The 22,373-nt window shown below is 35.5% G+C and overlaps 1 protein-coding gene and 1 long non-coding RNA gene across 2 annotated transcripts; both read right to left on the bottom strand.

Moving 5' to 3' along the window:
- Window positions 1-755: 755 nt before the first annotated feature.
- Window positions 756-3,354, bottom strand: LOC118040411 (uncharacterized). The gene is made up of 3 exons (XR_004686063.2): window positions 3,230-3,354; window positions 1,618-1,673; window positions 756-879 (listed from the first exon to the last, which is right to left on the bottom strand). It is a non-coding gene; the product is annotated as an uncharacterized lncRNA (long non-coding RNA).
- Window positions 3,355-5,030: 1,676 nt separating this feature from the next.
- Window positions 5,031-7,637, bottom strand: LOC118040413 (uncharacterized). Its single transcript, XM_035047339.2, has 4 exons — window positions 6,194-7,637; window positions 5,916-6,120; window positions 5,655-5,818; window positions 5,031-5,559 (listed from the first exon to the last, which is right to left on the bottom strand). Exons 1-4 carry the CDS (start codon window positions 7,635-7,637, stop codon window positions 5,396-5,398), a joined length of 1,977 nt encoding a protein of 658 aa, XP_034903230.2. The 3' UTR covers window positions 5,031-5,395.
- Window positions 7,638-22,373: the final 14,736 nt, after the last annotated feature.

The following is a 22,373-nucleotide window of genomic DNA, read 5'->3' as shown; positions in this document are numbered from 1 at the left end:
TCTAAGGTAAGACAATAAACTAAGGAAGAGCATGGAAATCGCAGCTTTCAAAGTCAAATCTCGCAATCTGCCAATGTTGACCTTCGGTCATTCCGACTTAAATATCTAGAGGTACAAAATTCTAATTGATGCAAACTAAATAGTTTTGGATTTTTGACTCAAAGGCCTATAAACGCTCCAAATTTCAGCCAAAAACGATGTCATATGAGGGAGATATAAGTTTTCAAAGATGACAACTTAATTCTGCCAGCAAACAGGTTTCGTGAAGAAACGAGTCCAAATTACGTTCTGAAGCATCTAAACCGACATCCAAGTTTTTATTTCAGCAATTTAGCTCCTCTAAGTCAAAGCTTGAAGATTTCATGCAAAGCTCTTTCTCCTTTTTTAGGAAAATAGTTATTGAACTACTTAAATATAAACTGTCTACTTAAGGGAGGACTATTTTGTAAAATAAAGATTAGGGTTTCCTAGCATATAAAAAGAATGAGAGAAGAGAAGGGGAGCAACCACCCAAGAGGAGAAAAACGCCCCCCTACTCTAATAAACCTGAAATCATGCATTCTTCCATCTTTTTGATTAGTTATTCAACAAACATGCAAGGCTAAACTTGTTTTCTTGGTTGCAAGGACACGAAAACCTTCGGATTTCAAGAACTGTGAGATTTATTTTACCTTTTCTTTTCAGTTTATATGATGAATATGTTTGCTATCCTATGCTTATTTTTACTATGATTGTTTATTTTAATTGCTAGAGTATTATTACATATTAAGTCATTTAGTTCCTAAATGACAAACTACATTAATGTTCATCTTCTTATTCAATCATGCAAAAGGAAACTAGAGGACCTGAAACACTACTCCTGGCGTGAATCTGAAGGACCTGCAATTTCATAATATATATAATAAATATAGCATAAAAGGAAAATCACACAATACATGCACGAAGTTAAACATATATTCAACGATATGCAATCATAGTTCCTTGAAATTCTCATTTATCCTTCCATTATTACGTCTCTATCCATCCTTCCTAGAATCATTCAACATTTTCATTTTGTGTCTTGTTTCACCTCATGAGCGCATTTAATTCATTATAATATTTACCATGTGATTTCTCTCCCTCTTACTCTATCTCTTTATATTAATTTCAATCCCAACATCTATTATACCCATTATGGCTTTTCCATATAAGTTGTCAAACTCATCATGATTTCGGTCCAATTTTAGTTTATAAATATATTCCACTTACATATTTCTTGTGCCCATTTCAACACATTCCAATGTTTCTTTAGATTTTCAGTAAAATCTCTCATTATCATGGAACCTGCCATCATTTTCACAATATTCACATCCGATCCATCTTCGAATAATATGACTATTATTGACATTTTATTACACTATTATAATTATCACTAAATTCTTATCATGCCAGTAACAACATGAAACCTTAATACAACATATTTACATTATTGGTCATAATTTCTTTGACATCCTTCCTGTGCGCAGGACATGATTCTCAAATTATATCAATTACAATTCCTTAATTAATTCAAAATACATCATATATATATATATATATATATATATATATTGCATTCCTTAAGTGTATAACACCTACCATGGTTAATGAACTTCTGCTCTCACGTCCCAAGCGATACGATATTTGCCTCCATCCTTCACAAGAATTAGATCCTCATAAGTTTCTCTTTTTTTTTTCCTCCAATAATCCATGATATAAACACAAATTACCATTTTTGTTTAGCAATTAGGTATCATCCAACATTCCATTTATAATCTGACAAGTTAGTCATCCTGACACTATTAACACCACACGAGTAAGTTTAATTCAAGTTGTATATTCCGGTCATTAGAAAACAAAACTAATGCCACTAGCCCATCACCGGGTAACTAGTTCCTCCGCCCATCTTATTCCATAATTTCCAATCAATATCCGCCTCTTCAAGGCCGAATGAATAATCCTATCAAGATGTCAATCCCCATTTCATTAATATTTTTAATTATTACCACTCCCCTAAAACTTGGAAGGGAATGCTGATATTAATAAATTTTCATTAGTGTTATTAGTCTCTCATATTAGGATTGGCTAATCAAGTTCATTATAAACGTCAAAATTAATATCATTGATTGATGTTATCGACTATTTCTAACATGAAATAGCCAATCAGATTTTTCTTTCCATAATATCTTGGAATATTTACGGAAATGTTGATGTCAAGATTCTTGACATCATTAGCTTTCACTTCAGGAATAACTAGTCAAGTTTCGTGTAATTGCCGATATGGACAGCACCGGTCAATATCATTAACTATTCTCACCCGAATAGTTAATTAAGTTCAGTATCCCTCGTTTTCAGGGATGATTATGCCGATGTTAGTAAACCTTACTAACATCATTAGTCTCCGCATTCGGGACCGGCTAATCAAGTTTCGTGTGATTGCTGATATTGACAGCACCGGTCAGTATCATTAACTATTCTCATCCAAATAGTTAATCAAGTTCAGTATCCCTCGTTTTCAGGGATGATTATGCCGATGCTAGTAAACCTTACTAACATCATTAGCCTCCACATTCGGGACCGGCTAATCAAGTTTCGTGTGATTGCCGATATTGATAGCACCGGTCAATATCATTAACCTTTCACTCACCCCGGTCATCCACTTCGGATGTCATTAGCCAAAGCTAACCTTTCACTCACCCCGGCCATCCATCCGGATGCCATTAGCCGAAGCTAATCATTCGTTGTCCCGGCCATCCATCCGGATGCCATTAGCCGAAGCTAATCATTCGTTGTCCCGGCCATCCATTCGGATGCCATTAGCCGAAGCTAATCATTCATTTGTCCTGGCTATCCATTCGGATGCCATTAGCCGAAGCTAATCATTCCTTCATCCCAGTCATCCATTCGGATGCCATTAGCCGAAGCTAATCAACCATTTGTCAACATTTAGGCCCAATGTTAGTAAACCTTACTAACATCATTAGCCTCCGCATTCGGGACCGGCTAATCAAGTTCGAGGAATGATCATCAACGAAGTCTATTAGTGTAATTCATATTCTTAACCCAGTCAAGTACTCAATTCCATTTTTAATTCCTCGTTTATTTCACTTTATCCTCTCTCTTTGTGGTTTCATCTATAGACGCAAAGACCAAGAATTTAATAAGTTCGTAAATTAACGCTACGTAAAAAGTGTAGGTATAGAGCACCTACCAGCTGCAGAAGCTCAACTCGCTCTTCCTTGTTGTTGTTGTGCCCCTCCTGCAAAGCTCCTACTATACGAGCTCCTGAGAAGTCGAGTGAATGCTTCTCTTAAATTTTTAATATAACATCCTGAATCATTATTGAATCTTCTCGATTTATTCATAATATTCATAAATTCACAAAATCAAATACTTTCGTAAACAATTTCCATGAATGTATTTATTTTCGTACTTGTCATTTAAATTAAATGTCCATTTAATTCAATTCTTCATCAATGATCTTCAATGTCCAAAGGGCATGACTTTTCATCACCGATTTTCTTTTGTCCCAAGACATTTAATCTATCACCAAACAATGTAATTTAACTTAAATTTCATCAATGACTACAAATGCCAAATTTTTCCAAAAGCACACTCAAAATGATTCCTTATATCATAATTCAACTCACAACATGATTTCCCATTCTAACACAACCAAAATATTAGTCAATCACTATTCTTTATAGAATTGAACTATACCATCACTTATCAACACATCAAACATGAGTCAAACATAACACAAACACAACCATCATTACCATTATCCTTAGTCCCAAAACATACTTTTTATGCTAACCCTCATATTCTCATTCAATATTTCTCAAACAAAACTTAAAACATCATTATTTAAATTTAGAGTTCAATACATCCACGGTGGAATAATACATCATCGTCATTAGAATAACATATCCAAAATTAACATACATCCAACGGTTAAAACTCCCGATATCAGAACAATATTGGACTGACCTGAAATTTGGAGACCTGCTGTTCAGGAAGTACATAACGGCTGACGAACAAGGCTGTCTTGAAGGGTGATTTTCCAGAAATGTTCCTCCGGTGACAGCCCTCAAACAACCTCAAACAAAGTCTGATATTTACAATCCCTCCGGTCAGAATGTAGGTGACATTAAGCATAATAACAAATCCAAAATTAACATACATCCAACGGTTAAAACTCCCGATATCAGAACAATAACGGACTGACCTGAAATTTGGAGACCTGCTGTTCAGGAAGTACAATTTCTGGTAGGAGTGTTCTTTTCCAATCTAAACCGTTCAGAATTTATATAACATCTAGATGAACAACATATTCAAAATCCAGACCAATCCAACGGTGAAATGAGGATATAACAGTTGACGAACAAGGCTGTCTTGAAGTGTGATTTTCCAGAAATGTTCCTCCGGTGACAGCCCTCACACGCAGTCTGATATTTACAATCCCTCCGGTCAGAATGTAGGTGACATTGAGCATAATAACATATCCAAAAATCAATTTAATCCAACGGTGGAAAGTCAAACTATGGCTGCCGAAGTGCCTGCCCTATTGCAATCCCAAAACCCATAGTTTCAAATCAATTGATTCTTTCTATTTTTCAGCAAATCAAGCCATTATCATGCAATAAATCTCGAAATTCACATGAACAATTACTCCCCCAAAATATTTATATGAACCCTAGAATTTTAAACTTGGGGGTTTTCTTCTCCTCATGCAAGAACAAGAGAGAAAAACGAAATTACTAAAGGGTATATTGCTTACCTTTGCTACTTTAACTTATTTCAATGAATTCTTGCAAAAATTTGCAAAAATCATGTCCTCCTCTTCCAATTTCCAGCTTCTTCTCTTTGTTTCTCTCAAGCTCTATAACTCTCTAAGTTGTTATTTAATTTGTTTTCTTGCATAGGATCCTCCTAAGAACACTCCCTTTTGATTTAGCTTGAAGAGATGAAGAGAAAATGAAGAAAATGGGACAAAACCATAGTTTTGAAACCCGACCCGGTCATTGACCCGGCCGACCCTCCGGGTCACGGGTCAGATGGGTTGACCCGAGTTAACCCGGGTCAACCTAAAAAAACCTAAAAAAAAAAAAAAACACATAACTAATTACAATACAACACTTACTTAAACCAAATTTAAATTATAAACCAACAACATAAATTTAATTCAATATCCAAAATACAAACCAAATATAAATTATAAAATATTTAAAACAAAACATCCAACCACATAAATTCTAAAATATTTGAAACAAAACATCCAACAATATAAATTCCAATAACATAAGTTATAAAATATTTAAAACAAAACACCCAACAACATAAATTCTAAATCAACAACCCATTCACTTATGTTGAATTAAGTAATTAACACATTAGGTTCTTCTGTGTCCATGGAAGAAAAATTTGGATGAAATGTCGATGGAATGGAGTCAATCTCGTCAACACCTAATAAATCACCAGCATGCTCCTTTGAAACTTCATCGTCACAATCATCTTCAATATCATTAACATTTATGACATCTACATTTCAAACACAATTAAAAAATAAATATTATGTGTTAAACAAAACTTTATTTTAAATAATATTTATCACTAAATAATAAATCATTAATTACCATCAACTAAAGTATCTTGTATGGTCATAGTTGATAGAGCTTGATGAAAACTCTCTACTTCTTCCGTTGTCAACATTGATGGGTCATCTTCGACTACCCAATTTTCCATGTCGAAAATTGTCTCAACATTAATTGGATCATAATTTCGTCCTTTCCAATAATTCCTATATATTAAAAGGGAAGGTAAACACAATATAAGTATTAATAATGCTACTAAACAAGATAAAATAATATTTAAGGAATTAGAGAAAAGAAAAATACTTTTGTTTCAATCTTAGATTGCAGTGGACGTAAACAAGGTCATTAAGCCTTTGGTGCTCCAATCTATTTCTCTTCTTGGAATGAATATGTTCAAACATACTCCAATTTCTCTCACATCCCGAAGAACTACAAGTTTGACTTAACACTCGTATAGCCAATTGTTGTAGATTTGGAGCGCTGGTTCCATATGTCATCCACCATTCATCTATACAAAAAAAATAATAAGTAAAAGTGTAAGACTATGTTAAATAATATTTGTAAATATAAAAATTATATACCTGGAGGCATAAGGGTGCGATTAGTTATTGCGGACGCTCGGCCAAAGTCATGTTCAGCATTCCTAAAAAACTTCATCTCATTTGTAATCTTACTTTGCAATGGCAGATTTCCATGTGCAAACTTCTCAAGAACATCTAGAAGTCCAAAAATGGTGCTCATGTGTTTATCCATTATATTTGCATCATATTGAAATCGAGGATTCAACCAAAATGCTGCTGCATAAAGATTTCTGTAAAATTGTCCATCCCACCGATTATTGATAATGTCTATGAAAGGTTTCACTCTAGGCTTTCTCTTTTGAAATCTCCTCACCATTTCTTCTTTTGCATGATGAATAGCATCATACAAATATCCCATCGAAGGTCTATCATCACCATCAACCAATCGTAGAACTCGAACTAAAGGTTCACTCATTCGCACAATTATTGCACATTCTTCCCAAAACAAAGAGTCTAGCACACTCTCAACAAACTTTTTTCCTTTGATATCTTTAGCATAAGCAGATGAGACCCATTCCCTAGATGTCACCATAGCTCTCAACTCATCTTTATGAGCTAAAATGCTTTGCAATGCAATGAAATTGGTGGCAAAACGAGTAGGAGCTGGACGAAGTATTTCTTTTCCTCTAGTGAACTTCCTCATCAAATATAATGGATAACAATGATTATAAATGTACTTTGTGATACCAGAAGCATGCTCAACAACACAACAAACTGATTGCAATTTACCAATGTCCTGGAGTATAAGGTTGATGCAATGAGCAGCACAAGGAGACCAAAATATTGAAGGAAATTCTTCCATCAATAACCTGCCAGCAGCAACATAATTTGCAGCATTATCAGTCACCATATGCACAATGTTTTCTACCCCAACATACAAAACAACCTCTCTAAACAACTGATACAACAATCTAGCAGTCTTTGAGACATTTGATACATCCACGGTTTTCAAAAAAACTGTTCCTTTAGGACAATATACTAAGAAGTTAATTAGAGTCCTCCTCTTCTGATCTGTCCATCCATCAGCCATTAATGTGCAACCGGTCTTCTTCCAAATCTCTCGATAACTCTCAACATAAATCTTCACTTCATCAACCGCTTTTGCCAAGTAATAGCCACGGATAGCATGCAAATTTGGTCCTTTATAACCAGGACCCATGGCTGTTACAGCATCTATTGCATGCTGATAATACACAGAGTTAACAGCATTAAATGGCACACATGCATCAAACATCCACTTCGCTAAAGCAAGATCACACCGTTCAATTGCTTCTTTCCTTTGCCAACAGTTCTGAATAGACTTTTGAGCACCAGGAGTTGTTCTCGGCATGAAATATGTCCCTAATGTTGCAGATTTCTTCTGCTTTCCATAACTTGTAGTTGATTGTTTTACAGTGTTGGTGCTTTGAATCTTTTTCTTTTTTGCAACCTTCGGTGGTAACATATGTTTTTTAGTATTGACATCCTCCTCCTCCTCCTCCTCATCATCATCATCACCATCATCATCTTTTAATTGCCTAATCATCATCTCTTCATGCTCTCTTTGTTGTGCATTAAATGGATTGAAATCTGCTTGCATTTCTCTAACTCTTTTTTTTGTTTCAACATTTCCTTTAAGGTTCAAAAGCATTTGATGTCGAACATCAGGAGAACATTTACGACATTGTTCAACTCCTCCTTTAACTCCAGCTAAATGTTGCTTAAATCGATTAATGCCACCACCCGCAAATACTTTAGCACAATATAAACATACTAATTTAGTTTTTTTACATCCAACACTAAGTTCAGGTGCTTCTCTACAATGACCCCATGCCAAATCTGTTCTTCCTCTACTACCACTTGACATAGAAATTGAAGGTTGAGATGATTGGCCCGTTGAAGGATCACTACTTGGAGTACTACCATCATATGAAGACATTTTAAGGACCTGGCATAATTTATAAGATATCACTAGAAAATTCTTTCAACCGGATTACTAATTACTATCATAATTAAAGTTTCAATTCATTTCTATAACAAAATTATGATTTCATGCTACTGCCAAAATAAACAAGGCAGAAATGTCAATCATTTTAAGAGCAGTGCCAAAAAAAGCGTATAAAGGTAAGAGAGACATCGATACCAAAGGAGCTGTCTCAACCTTAGGGGGGATGAAAAAGGTGGCTGGACCAGGGATCAGTTTTGCTTTTTAGCCAATGTAGATTTTCTTCTTGAGGCAATCTCAGCTGCCCAGCTCTTTCCTATCTCAGTTTGAAATTTCCCTACAGATAGAAGAGATGCATGAAAATCATTAACAAAATTTTGTCACAGTAAAACTAAATAATCAAAAAGCTCCAGTTGCACACAGTTTCGGATGAAGTAGCAGATTCTACCTGCTGTCGAAAGGAAAAACTCATCCAACACCTTACCGTGTTATGCAAAAACATATTAATTTTGAATGAGAAAAGCCATGGACGCGGAACATATCAATTCGTCAGATAACCTGCCCATTTCATATTCCAAAGCTTGCAAAATCATCTCAACCTGCACAAAACACGTGGGACCTTTAATTATTAACAAATTATTGAACATAGGAAGGGATATACATATATAAATGTGAATCAAGTGCTATAAGAAAACCATCTACGTGATTAGAGAATTTTACTTATCATTGACAGCTAGGGAGAAGATTTAAGGAAACAACTAGCTTTGATTTGAACAATAAATAACAACAAACCTCGTTACAGTGCCATCCCCATTTCTTAAAGGTTAAGAAAACCTCATCTGCTCATCTGCTCTTCTGCGCGACAGATTCTTAAAATTAATTAGGTCTTCTTCTCTCTGCTATTGTCCTTTTGGCCTTTTAATTGTAAAGGCCAAAACGACGTTGTTTCAGGCAGGAGAATATATATATAAAAAATAAACTCGGGTCTCATCCGGGTTTGGCCGGGTCGGCCGGGTCACGGGTCGACCCTCCGGGTCGGCCGGGTCTGGCCGGGCCAATTCCCAACCTGTTTTTTCCTTAGACCCGGCCCGGCCACAGGCCCGGGTCGGCCGGGTCCCGGGTCGACCCGCCGGGCCGGGCCGGGTTTTAAAACTATGGACAAAACAAATGGTCTCCCTCCTGTTTCCTTTTTTATTTGCAGAGGACGTGTTCTGTTTTTAAAGAGAGGAGAGGAGAGTATTTGTTTTGATAAAATTACAAATATGCCCCTTGTGTCATCTTCTTTCATTTACCCGATTTTCAGTACTCTTCATAAATCTTTTCCAACTCTGATTGACATGAAATTTGAACTTAATATAAAAAAATATGTATGGAGATTCCTTACAAAATTTCAACCCGATCCAACGGTCGGATTGAGATATATCATCGATATCGTAAAACTAGACAATTAGTGTCTTTTACACAAAAATCTGAATTTCATGCATTAATTTATTTACTTAGATCCTCATGACATTTCCCCTTAATTTATACTCAATAAATTCAATATTACCACATTTATCATTAATTTGTAAAACTACGTGTTTTGACCGGGGTTTACATATCTTCTATTATTATTATTATTATTTTCTTATTCTTTCATCCATTGAAACCTCATCACTGGTTTTCGCCAACGTTACAAGTTTTAAACTAAAAATCATGACTCTCTTTTCAACTTCAACAATATCTTTAAAATTTGTTTAAGGAGATCATTCTCTCTCTCACATGACACATTTATTGTCATTCCTACCATGTATTCATTTCTTTCATACCGAATATCCATTACTCATCGAAACGTCATTACTTCGATCCTATGTGTTGTTTTTTTTATTCTTTCTTTTTATTATTATTGTTCTTATTATTTATTTTTATTTACGGGGGTTTACATAGCTTGAAGATTTCATGCAAAGCTCTTTCTCCTTTTTTAGGAAAATAGTTATTGAACTACTTAAATATAAACTGTCTACTTAAGGGAGGATTATTTTGTAAAATAGAGATTAGGGTTTCCTAGCATATAAAAAGAATGAGAGAAGAGAAGGGGAGCAGCCACCCAAGAGGAGAAAAACGCCCCCTACTCTAATAAACCTGAAATCATGCATTCTTCCATCTTTTTGATTAGTTATTCAACAAACATGCAAGGCTAAACTTGTTTTCTTGGTTGCAAGGACACGAAAACCTTCGGATTTCAAGAACTGTGAGATTTATTTTACCTTTTCTTTTCAGTTTATATGATGAATATGTTTGTTCTCCTATGCTTATTTTTCCTATGATTGTTTATTTTTATTGCTAGAGCGGACTCTAAGTTATTATTGTAGACAATTTATTGCTAAGTTTGATATCAAAACAGGAGTTGTGGTATATAAACTTGTGAAGCAACTAAGCTTGATAATTGTAGCGGAACTACGTTATTAAACTTAGGGAGAACATTGGATCAAAAGCAACACAAGCAGACAACTTTGGTTGTTAAGATTAATGAATTTTATCTAGATCTTAAGGCTGCCATTGGATTAAATCATTAGTGCGGACACTGTGATTGTTTGTTGGTTAGGGTTAGTTATACGGCGGATCCATTAACTAACCAATGTTAAGAAGAGATAAATATTCAGAATATAAATTGATGTTTTGTTTCCATGACCAGTTCTGATTTCTATAGGTGGATGTGTGCTTGCGACCAAGGTTTGTTCTCTTGATAATTTTCTGATTTTATTAAATTTTGTTTGATAGTTTTCTGTTTTATTATGCTTTAGCCTATATAACATCCAAACCCCCCCCAAATTGCATAACGTATATCATAAAAATCTGAACTAAATCTTCCTCGTGGGATCGATCCCTTGCTTGCTCTATACTATCTTGTGTGTTGTGTTTGAAGTTAGGGTAATTAATTTGTGCGATCGTGACATCGCAACAAATTTTGGCGCCGTTACCGGGGAAGTAATTTTAGTTGATTCTTGTGCTATTATTTTTAGTTGCTGTGATTGTTATTTATATTTCTGAAAAAAATAAAATAAAAGAGAAACATAATTTTTGGTTGCGGCGGTACTGTTCAAAATAGAATTTTTTGAAATACTAGCCCCACTCTATCAAGGCTAAATTCCTCTTTTTTCTAGGGCTTTTTAGGCAGTTTTAGTTTTCTAACGTAAGATTTTCGTTCAATTTGCATTGTTTTCGATCTCTTGCGTGGTTGGTTTCTTTTGAGTTTTCTGGATCATTTATGCCAGTAACCCATTCTACTAATCAAAGTCAAGTGCAGTTAGATCTCGAAATAGAAAAAAACTTTACGCAGGTTACGAAAGGAAGCTCGTGTCAACACCATGGCTAATGCACGACAACAAACACTCAAGGAGCTTGCTGCTCCTAACGTGGAAAATCAACCATTGTGCATAAACATCGACAATAATGTAAACTTTAAGCTCAAATCTGGTTTTATACATTTGCTAGCAACATTTAATGGTCTTGCAGGAGAAGATCCTCATACTCATCTCAAGGAGTTCCATATGGTTTGTGTTGGCATGAAATCGAATGGAGTTGACGAAGAACAAGTTAGGTTGAAAGCTTTCCCTTTCTCTTTAAAAGGGGCAGCAAAGGCATGGCTTTTCTCCATTCTCCCAGGTTCTATTGGAACTTGGAATGCCATGAAGAAGATTTTCCTTGAGAAGTATTTCCCAGCATCTCGAGTTGCCAACATAAGGAAAGAAATATGTGGGATTCGACAATCTCATGGAGAGACATTTTTCGAGTATTGGGAAAGATTTGAGCAACTATGCATTCAATGCCCTCATCATCAAATACCCGATCAGCTACTCATTCAATATTTCTATGAAGGATTGATGCCTACTGACCGTAGTATCATTGATGCTGCAAGTGGAGGCGCATTGGTAGATAAGACACCTGAGGTTGCACGCCAATTAATCTCAAACATGGCAGCCAACTCGAAACAGTTTGGCACCCGTGGAGACTTCGCAAACAAATGAGTAAATGAGGTAAGTATTTCTAACCTTGAGAATAAAGTTAATGATCTTACTTCTCTTATGCGTTCTTTGGCTTGTAGCAATGTACAACAGGTGAAAACTTGTAGCATATGCTCTTTACAAAGACATGCTTCAGATATGTGCCCAACAATACAAGAAGATTACATTGAACAAGCTAATGCAGTTGATGGAGCATTTAATGGACAACCTCAGTGTAAGTATGATCCTTTTTCCCACACGTACAATCCTGGATGGAGAGATCATCCTAACCTACGGTATGGGAACCAACCTCAACAAGGCAATCAAGGTCGACAATTCCATCCCCATGGATTTCAGCCCCAACAGAATTATCAAGCAAGACAACCCCCTCCATTCATAAATTCCAATGTTATGGGGTCATCATCCAGTGATGATCTTCGTGAGATGATGAAAACTTTGGCTTCTAACACTGTGACTTTACAGTAAAATGTCAAGTCTTTTCAACAGGAAACAAGGTCAAGCATTCACAACTTGGAGAAGCAAATGGGGCAAGTAGCTTCAAGTGTGGAGAAATTGGAAGCACAAATGAATGGAAAATTGCCCTCCCAAGCATTGAATCCAATAGAAAATGTTAGTGCGATCATGCTGCGAAGTGGGAAAGAACTTGAAGAGAAAAGGTCGAAACAAATTGAGATGGAAGAAGAAGAAGAGATAGAAACTGAATTGAGTACAAAGAAGGAACATCCTCCTCCTCCAAAAACTGAAACATCGACCAACACTCCAAAGGTAACTCCTCACTTAATGAATTCCAGTTTTAAAACAATTCCACCCTTTCCTGTGAGTTCTTCTAGGTTAAAGAAAGAGGACAAAGAAAAAGAGATTTTAGAGGTTTTCAAGAAAGTAGAACTCAACATTCCTTTGCTTGATGTTATCAAGCAAATTCTCAAGTATGCCAAATTCTTGAAGGAGTTGTGTACTACCAAGAGAGCTTTCAAATTAAAAGGTCATGAAATGGTAAGTATAGGTGAAGTTGTATCTGCTATTGTTCAAATGAATATGCCTTTGAAGCAAAAAGACCCAGGTGCGTTTACTATCCCATGTGTTATTGGTAATGCTAGTTTCAAAAGGGCCTTGTGTGATTTAGGTGCATCCATTAGTGTTATGCCCAAACATGTTTACGATTCTCTTAGTCTTGAGCCTTTGAATAAAACTAGCATTGTAATACAACTTGCGGATCGTAGTTTTGTTTACCCACTTGGTGTGATAAAAGATGTTCTAGTTAAGATTGATAGTTTGGTCATTCCATGTGATTTTTATATTCTTGATATGAAACATAATTCATGTGATTCATCAAACAACACTCCTATATTGTTTGGGAGACCATTCTTGAAAACTGCCAATACAAAAATTGATTATGGTAAGTATACTTTGTCTATGGAAGTAGGAGATGAAAAGATTGAATTTAATTTTCATGATGCATTGAAATATCCTTATAGCAATGTTTATTCTATCACATACTATGACCAAGCTGATAAGTGTGTGCAACAAGTTTGTGATTTTGTTAGTGAAGATGGATTAAGCGTAGCTTTGCGTTATGGCTATGATGTTACTGAGATAGAAGAGATGGAGAGGCACATATATGTTCCCCAAAACATACATGAATCAGCATTGGCTTTGTAAGCTTTGCAAACTGTTCCTAATGATGCAGGAGTCATTCACCCCATCACGGATAGTGAATGGGTGCCGCCTATCCTTTTGGTGCCCAAAAAGATTGGAATTACATTGGAAGAGATTCGAAATGATGCTTATGAAAATGCAAGGATTTGCAAAGAAAAGACTAAGAGTCTCCATGAACAAGTGATTACAAGAAAAGAGTTTAATGTTGGAGACAAAGTCCTTATTTATCATTCACGTTTGAAACTTTTTCCTGGAAAGTTGTGCTATCGTTGGATTGGACCCTTTGTTGTTTCTAATGTTTTTTCCTAATGATGCAGTTGAAAATTACAAGTTAGAAACCAACAAAAGTACTCAAGGTCAATGGGCATCACTTGAAACCTTTCTATGAAGGTTGGACGGTAGAACTCACTGCTTCTGTGGAGTTAGCTGAACCAATCTATGAAGAATGAACATGCAACTTGTCAAGCTAATGACTTAAAACAAAAGTGCTTACTAGGAGGCAACCCAGCACAAAAAAAAAAGATTTGCTTTCTTTTTCCTTATCTTTTATTTTTTCACATTTTAATTTATTTTTTGTCATTCTCTTATGTTCCTTTGCTTTTATTTCAACATTGAGGACAATGTTGTGTTTTAAGTGTGGGGGTATTGGAAGAATGTTGGTTTTCTTATTTTGATTTTCTTTGTTGTCAAAAAAAAAACAAATTTCTATGTTTGATCTTTTGAACTCCTATTAGTTTTTGAGAATATGAGTATTATGTATGAGAATTAATTGAGATAGATGGAGATATGAATCGAATGAAGGAGTGTGCATGTAAGTTGTAAGGTTTAATTGGTTTAGGGATTGACTTTGAGAATATGTCATGTTAACTTTATAGTGTAATACCAATGCAAGCTTTTGAGCCTTCAACATTATATTCTTTTATTGTGCATTCTTTCAATGATATGCATCTCTAGAGCTTGCTTCATATCTTGTTGAAATTACATTCGCATTGCATATATACATGAAGATGATAAAGGCATTAGGAATTTTAACCACTTGAGCCAAAAAGCCAACCTAAAGCATATTATCCTTAGTGAGTCCCTTTTGAGCTTGTTTATCTTTTCTTTGCTTTATCCATGTATAAGCCTTAACTTTTTATATGTTTTCCTTTTCCCCTGGCCAAGGATTAGTAGAGCATATACTTATGATATCTCATGGAATTATGGTTGGAAATTATGTGAAAAGAAAGAAGAAGTGATGCTTGATGAAAAGATGGGCAAAGTTGCCAAAGGTGACAAACAAAAAAAAAAGAGAAAAAAAAAACAAAAGAAAGAAAGAAAGAAAGAAAAAAGTGTTCCTTTATGTTCTTAAGATTTTATGTTGAAAGAGCTTGAAATCAAAAGAAGTTAAGCATTGGTGATTAAAGATGGAAAATTTATGTGCTTTGATGGAATATCTTGTTTGAAATATCATTTTTTAGAATGCTCTACTTTCTTTGGTTTGAACCTTCTCTTTTACTCTCTTTTACCTCACCTTAACCTTAGCCCCATTACAACCAGAAATAAGACCTTTTGATTCATGCATTGCTTGTAATATGTTAGTAATGGAGATGAGATTGAAGAGCAAGCTTATGGTAGAACATATTCATTGATTGAATTTGAGAGATTTAAACACATAAGCCCTAAACACATGAGTGTTGGAGTGTATATCAATGAGAGGACCTATCACTTTGGCATGGCATAGATTTCATTTAAATCCCGACAATTAATTGAGTTTTGAAGTTTCCATGTAAATAAATTCATGAAAATTTATACTATTTATCCTTCTTGATTTTATTCTTGTTTATAATGCATATATCTTGGGATATTTGATGGGATATTAAGAGATTGCTCATAGTGATTTGATTTAATTTAACTTCGATTTGATTTTACCTATCCTTTCTCGAGGACGAGCAAGAGCTAAGTGTGTGGATATTTGATGCAACCATATTATTCGATAGTTTCACCCACATTTAACTAGTGTTTTGCATATGTTTTATATATAAAATGCATTGATATTCTTTATTTTATGTTTTGAAGGCACTTTTGGATGAAAGATGCAAAAAGGAGTAAATTGGAGGTAATTGGCATATTTGACCTTCAGTCGATGTTTTGTGCAGAGCGTGAGCTCTAAAGATCAAAATGAAGTGATTCTAGTAGCATTATAAAGCTAACATCCATACCTTTCTGGAAATCTAAGGCAAGACAATAAACTAAGGAAAAGCATGGAAATCGCAGCTTTCAAAGTCAAATCTCACAATCTGCCAATGTTGACCTTTGTTCATTCCGACTTGAATATCTAGAGCTTCAAAAGTCCAATTGATGCAAACTAAATTGTTTTGGATTTCTGACTCAAAGGCCTATAAACGCTCCAAATTTCAGCCAAAAACGATGTCATATGAGGGAGATATGAGTTTTCAAAGATGACAACTTAATTATGCCAGCAAACAGGTTTCGTGAAGAAACAAGTCCAAATTACATTCCGAAGCATCTAAACCGACATCCAAGTTTTTATTTCAGCAATTTAGCTCCTCTAAGTCAAAGCTTGAAGATTTCATGCAAAGCTCTTTCTCCTTTTTTAGGAAAATAGTTATTGAACTACTTAAATATAAACTGTCTACTTAAGGGAGGACTATTTTGTAAAATAAAGATTAGGGTTTCCTAGCATATAAAAAGAATGAGAGAAGAGAAGGGGAGCAACCACCCAAGAGGAGAAAAACGCCCCCCTACTCTAATAAACCTGAAATCATGCATTCTTCCATCTTTTTGATTAGTTATTCAACAAACATGCAAGGCTAAACTTGTTTTCTTGGTTGCAAGGACACGAAAACCTTCGGATTTCAAGAACTGTGAGATTTATTTTACCTTTTCTTTTCAGTTTATATGATGAATATGTTTGTTATCCTATGCTTATTTTTACTATGATTGTTTATTTTAATTGCTAGAGCGGACTCTAAGTTATTATTGTAGACAATTTATTGCTAAGTTTGATATCAAAACCGGAGTTGTGCTATATAAACTTGTGAAGCAACTAAGCTTGATAATTATAGCGGAACTACATTATTAAACTTAGGGAGAACATTGGATCAAAGCAACACAAGCAGACAACTTGGTTGTTAAGATTAATGAATTTATCTAGATCTTAAGGCTGCCATTGGATTAAATCATTAGTGCGGACACTGTGATTGTTTGTTGGTTAGGGTTAGTTATACGGCGGATCCGTTAACTAACCAATGTTAAGAAGAGATAAATATTCAGAATATAAATTGATGTTTTGTTTCCATGATCAGTTCTGATTTCTATAGGTGGATGTGTGCTTGCGACCAAGGTTTGTTCTCTTGATAATTTTCTGATTTTATTAAATTCTGTTTGATAGTTTTCTGTTTTATTATGCTTTAGCCTATATAACATCCAAACCCCCCCCAAATTGCATAACGTATAGCATAAAAATCTGAACTAAATCTTCCTCGTGGGATCGATCCCTTGCTTGCTCTATACTATCTTGTGTGTTGTGTTTGAAGCTAGGGTAATTAATTTGTGCGACCATGACATCGCAACACACCGCACTCCACAGTCACTGACCACCGTCTGAGCCCTCCTCTGCTCAGCCGCCACCGGCGTCACTGCGAGCGTACGCCATTACCGTTGTCTTCAAGCATTGTGTTCGCCACCAGGTTTGCTCCTCGCGTCCCTGTGCATGCAATTCCATTCTTTGCATTTTACTTTTCAAGTGAATTATAATTCACTTGAACAGTAACATTTGAATATATTACTATTGATCATGCACACGTGAGGAAGCTCACGCGTGCTTTTTGTTTCTGCAGCCGGGTCACTGGTTTAGGCCAGTGACCCGGTGAGGCCTGTTAGGTCCCACAGGGGCCGGGCCGGGCCAAAAAAAAAATTCTTCAAAAATTATTTCAAAAAATCGATGATTTTCCGCAAGTTCGTTACTGCATTTTGATCAATATCGGTTTGTATTTTTATACTGTAAAGATACAAATCCGGTATTAAAAATACCCGATTTTAGTCAAGACATCCAATATATATATATATATATATATATATATATTATAACATCATATTTTCACACAACAAAGGAAATTTCAAAACAATATATGTATTAGCATGCATTTTGGCTTTAATAACCAATTTATTCAAGCCATGAGAACTAGGCCAATATTTCAAAAATTCCAAAAAAATTATTTTGTTTTCTTTTAATATCTGAGGTTACGATCTTATACGTAAGACGTATTTCAAATATTAAATTCTTTTGTTAACGTAAGAATTACCCAATAAGATAAGGATCTCCTTACCGAGGAGGACTTTTCTTGAACCATACCACCAACTAGGAAACACAACGAGACCTCGAATTTTATCAGACAAATAAACAATGCAGCTTACCTTAGGTAGGGTGTATTTGAGGTGCTAATACCTTCTCTCTACGCAACTAGTCCCCGTGCCCGATCTCTGAGACCAGTTAGGGTTCCTAGTGACCAAAATACTAGGTGGCGACTCCCATTCCATTTTCCACTGATAAAAAACAAGAATTCCTTATCTCCCCACATTTGCCACAGATAAATACATTTTTTAGTTTTTAAAGTGGAAACGATTTTCGCCGCGACGCCGCACACGTGCGACACGGTTCGTTGGAGTCGCCACCTAGTAATTTATTGAAGGCTACTAGGAAACCGGATGTACTGGTCTTGTCAGAGATTCCTGGGTAAGGGACTGGTTGTGGTTAGGAAAGGTATTAGCACCCCTAACGCACCCTACCTGAGGTAAGCTGCTTTGCGAATTTGATGTGTTAAAGAAGTTTTAATAATTGTCTTTTCATCGAATATTAGAAATACAACTTACGTATAAGTTAATAATTCTTAACCGTGATCCAATCAAAATATTAAATTCTTCTTTAATCCTTGGAATTTTATCATAAAAAAATATATATGAAAAATAAAACAAATACAAACTCACACATTCACTTTTACTATATTTTTTTCTTTTCTTTTCCTTTTTTTTTTGTTACATCCACATTTACAATATACAAATAAAAATCCAATACTAAAAAAAAAAAAATTACAACAACCAATTTAAAATTACAAAAACAGCCCCTAAAACATCCTAGGGCATCTGGAATAGTGCACGGGAACAGTGGCGCCTGTCTGCCCACGCGCCACCGTCACTGGCAACGCGTGAACCCATGCGCCGCCACAAAAAAATAAGCGGCAGGGGAGATCCTCCCTTCTTCCTCGTCGGCGATGACTGCTACCTGTACCTGCAACAAGAAACACAAAAAAGGGCCACAAACAGTTGATTTTAGATTTGTCTTTCTTTGTTTTTTAGATCTGCATTTCTCCCTTCTCCTTCTTCGGATCTGCTTCACTGCGGGTCAACTGTTATGGGTTTCATCTTCTTCTCCTCTACTTCGGGTGGCAGATCGGGCGGTGCTGTCGTGGGTGATGTTGTGGACGGCGCTGATGCTCCTTGGGTGCTGTTGATTTGTTTGTTTTGCTGTTGAGAAAGACTGATGAAGAAGATGCTGCCGAGAATGGGGGGCTTCGGTGTTGATGGGTCTGTGGGCGCTGGATGGTCTTCACCTCGGTCGGTGGTAACGACCTGTGATGGCTGGCGGCTGTGGCTTGGAGGCGGTGTCACTGTGTTCGGCGGTGAGAGGAGAAGCTGATGCTGAGGGCGAAAGGAAATGGGTATACAATGGAGGTCGGTCTGAGAGGGACAATGAAATGGGACGACGGCTTTTTGTTGGCTGGCTTTGGCTGGAGAAAAAGGAGCGGCCGAGAGGGAGAGAGGGGTCATCTTCTGTGAGGTGAGGGGCCGAGAGTTTGTGTTTGGGAGAAGATGTTGGAGGTGAGGGTTGTGTGTTGATGGTTGTCAAGAGGGAGAAGGAAGATGGTCGGGCGTGTGGGTGGTGCTGGCTTGGGGAGTCAGCAGCTGTTTTGTGTGTGAAAAGTCACAACAGGGTGGGGGGCAGCTCCTTGGGTAGATAGGTTTAGGTATAGGCTTTCCCCCTTTTTTTGTATATTTTTTTTTCAAAATTGCCCCCCTTTTGTGTGAGTTGAAAACCACTATTTATAGGCAAAAATATTGCTAGGTTTCCAAACTTGGTCCCTCAACTTCTTTCTTTTTGTAAATTTGATTTTTTCTTAATTTTTTTTTGTATTCTTTGAAAACGAGCAATATAAACGTCGACTCGATGAGGAAAATCAATGATTTTGAAAATGACGCGTAAAAAGTCGAACGCGTTCAAAAGACCCTTAAAAATTTTAAATTCTTTTTTAGACGACGCTGAAAATGCTAAAAACGACGCAAATATATTAAAAAAAGTATTTTTTTGGATTTTCGATGTTTTTTTCTATTTTTGGATTTTTTCTGAAAATTTATCAAAACATGGGTCAAAAATTGGGTAGCAACAAAATGGTTCAATGAGTGCTCAATCAGAGGTGCTGTATATTTGACATGATTTCTTGCCTATGTTTCAGTGTTTTTATTTTTTGTTTCCCTCAATATTAAGACGTACAAGTTAGAATGTGTATGCACTGCTTGAATTGGTTTTGCAGGTAGCTGAGGGTTCCAGCGCTGGTTGCTCCGTGCCAACCAGCACTGCTAGATGGTGGACCCGGGAAAATGGGTGGAAAGAGGAAAAAGAGGAAGAGGATGATTAGTTTGGCATTGGAATTTGAAAAACATGCTAGTAACTCATTCTTGCAGGTAAAATGGCTACAACTATTTAGCTTCTTTCCTTCTTTAAATGGTTGGATTAAATCAATAAATACGAGATGCCAGGATGATCTTTGTTCTTGATGTTTGCATTAGGTTGGTTGGTTACCTATGTGATGATCAACTCGACATTGGTGGGAAGTAATTCCAGCTATTTCATTAGCTACAACAATTTGTCTTCTTTCATGTGTTTGTTGTGTGAACTTCCAGAAATGTTGTGTGTTTAGTAATTTATTGTGCGAACCTCCAAAAAAAGGGCTTTTGTTTGTTTGCCCATTTGTGTTTCTTTTCAAGTGTCTGAACTTTCAAAAACAAAAGGCATAATGTTTACTCATTTGTGTGCTTATTGTTTAATGTGTGGATTCTTATTCTTCTCATTTTGATGTTCGATTTCTATTACGGATTCTTTATATGGTTAACTTGTTATTGTGCGTATCGTACAATAATATGGTTTCTACATGAATATATATATAAATACATGTGAATGTGTGTATATATATATATATATAATCAATTTACAAATTTATTGACAAAATATGAAATTCCAATATATAAGTAAAAGGATAAATCCTCTAGCTTTGACAAGAATTAGTGTTTGCCTTTGAGATTGTAATTTTTTTTTTTCAGCGTATATTCAATTTAATATTTTTAATAATACAAATGAAAATAAACAGTAAATTTAATTTATAAATATAACCATCTCAAAACAATGTTGAGAAGGAAGAAAGAGTAGTAGAATAAAAATAAAATTAATAGACTTTTAAAAAGCAAAGAGTTTTTAATGTTAAAATATTTTTTTTATTTAATAGACCCAATTTTGTATTTTTTTTTTTTAAAGATAACTCTATTTTAATTCTGATTCTTTTAGCAACACAGTTTTTCATTCACCATAACACACACACATTTTTTTTTTTTAAATAGTTAACATGTCATCTTAATGAGGAGAGGTATTTGGATTGGGTGAGGCTGATGAAGGAACTAACGAGGAGAAGGAGTTGCCGCTGCTGTCATCCTTAACAGAGTTACGGTTGTACTGGTTACCTGAGCTCAAATATATATGGAAGGGGCCCACTAGATATGCTGAACTTGTGGTATCTTGACAAACTGACATTTATCTTCCCACTAGAAACATTGCGGTGGATTGAAGCGTCTTATTAGAGTCTCTTGGATTTCCAGGATTAAAAAATCTCTATACAAGAGGCTGTGTTAAACTGGAACATGTCTTCCCTGTCTCCGTGTCTCCAAGTCTTCTGAACCTGGAACAGATAACGATTAAATTTGTTGACAATTTAAAGCAAATATTTTACAGTGAAGAAGGAGATGCACTCACCAGAGATGCCATCATCAACTTCCCTCGGCTAACAAAATTGATTCTTTCAAATTGCAGCTTTTTTGGCCCAAAGAATTTTGCTGCCCAATTGCCTTCTTTGCAAGTGTTAACCATTAAAGGCCATGAAGAATTGGGTAATTTGTTGCCAAGTACGTCCTTTTTATTTCTCCTCTGATTTTCTCCTTTTGAATTTAAATTGTCATATTCAATACATTGTGATAATTTCTTATTTCTTCCTTCAGATTTCTAAAACTAAAGTAATGGATAAATGCTAGTAAATCCTTTAGCCATCCACTGAATTTAAAAGGAGTGAAATTAAGGCCTTTCCGCCAATTAATAAAAAATGGTTTTTTTATCCGATTTTCTAAACAATTAGAGTCAAAAAGTAAAAATTGAAACTTTCTTTTTAAATACAATATTTTCACATTAAAAGAACTTCAAAAGCAACAAATTTTTATTGAGTTTGAAAAACATATATCTTCATTTTTTTCAACAAATATATTTTTGTCTCTTATG

This window comes from Populus alba, chromosome 1 (genome assembly GCF_005239225.2).
Source record: "Populus alba chromosome 1, ASM523922v2, whole genome shotgun sequence".
Taxonomy (NCBI): Eukaryota; Viridiplantae; Streptophyta; class Magnoliopsida; order Malpighiales; family Salicaceae; genus Populus; species Populus alba.
This window is presented reverse-complemented; position numbering and strand designations above follow the sequence as displayed.

Bases quoted from the DNA above. Each gene is read 5' to 3' on its own strand.
- LOC118040413 (XM_035047339.2), bottom strand. From the start codon at position 7,637: ATGTTACCACCGAAGGTTGCAAAAAAGAAAAAGATTCAAAGCACCAAC. The intron at 6,121-6,193 runs GTATATAATTTT...TTTTTTGTATAG, and splicing joins TCGCACCCTTATGCCTCCAG to ATGAATGGTGGATGACATAT. The intron at 5,560-5,654 runs GTAATTAATGAT...TTTGAAATGTAG, and splicing joins ACAAGATACTTTAGTTGATG to ATGTCATAAATGTTAATGAT.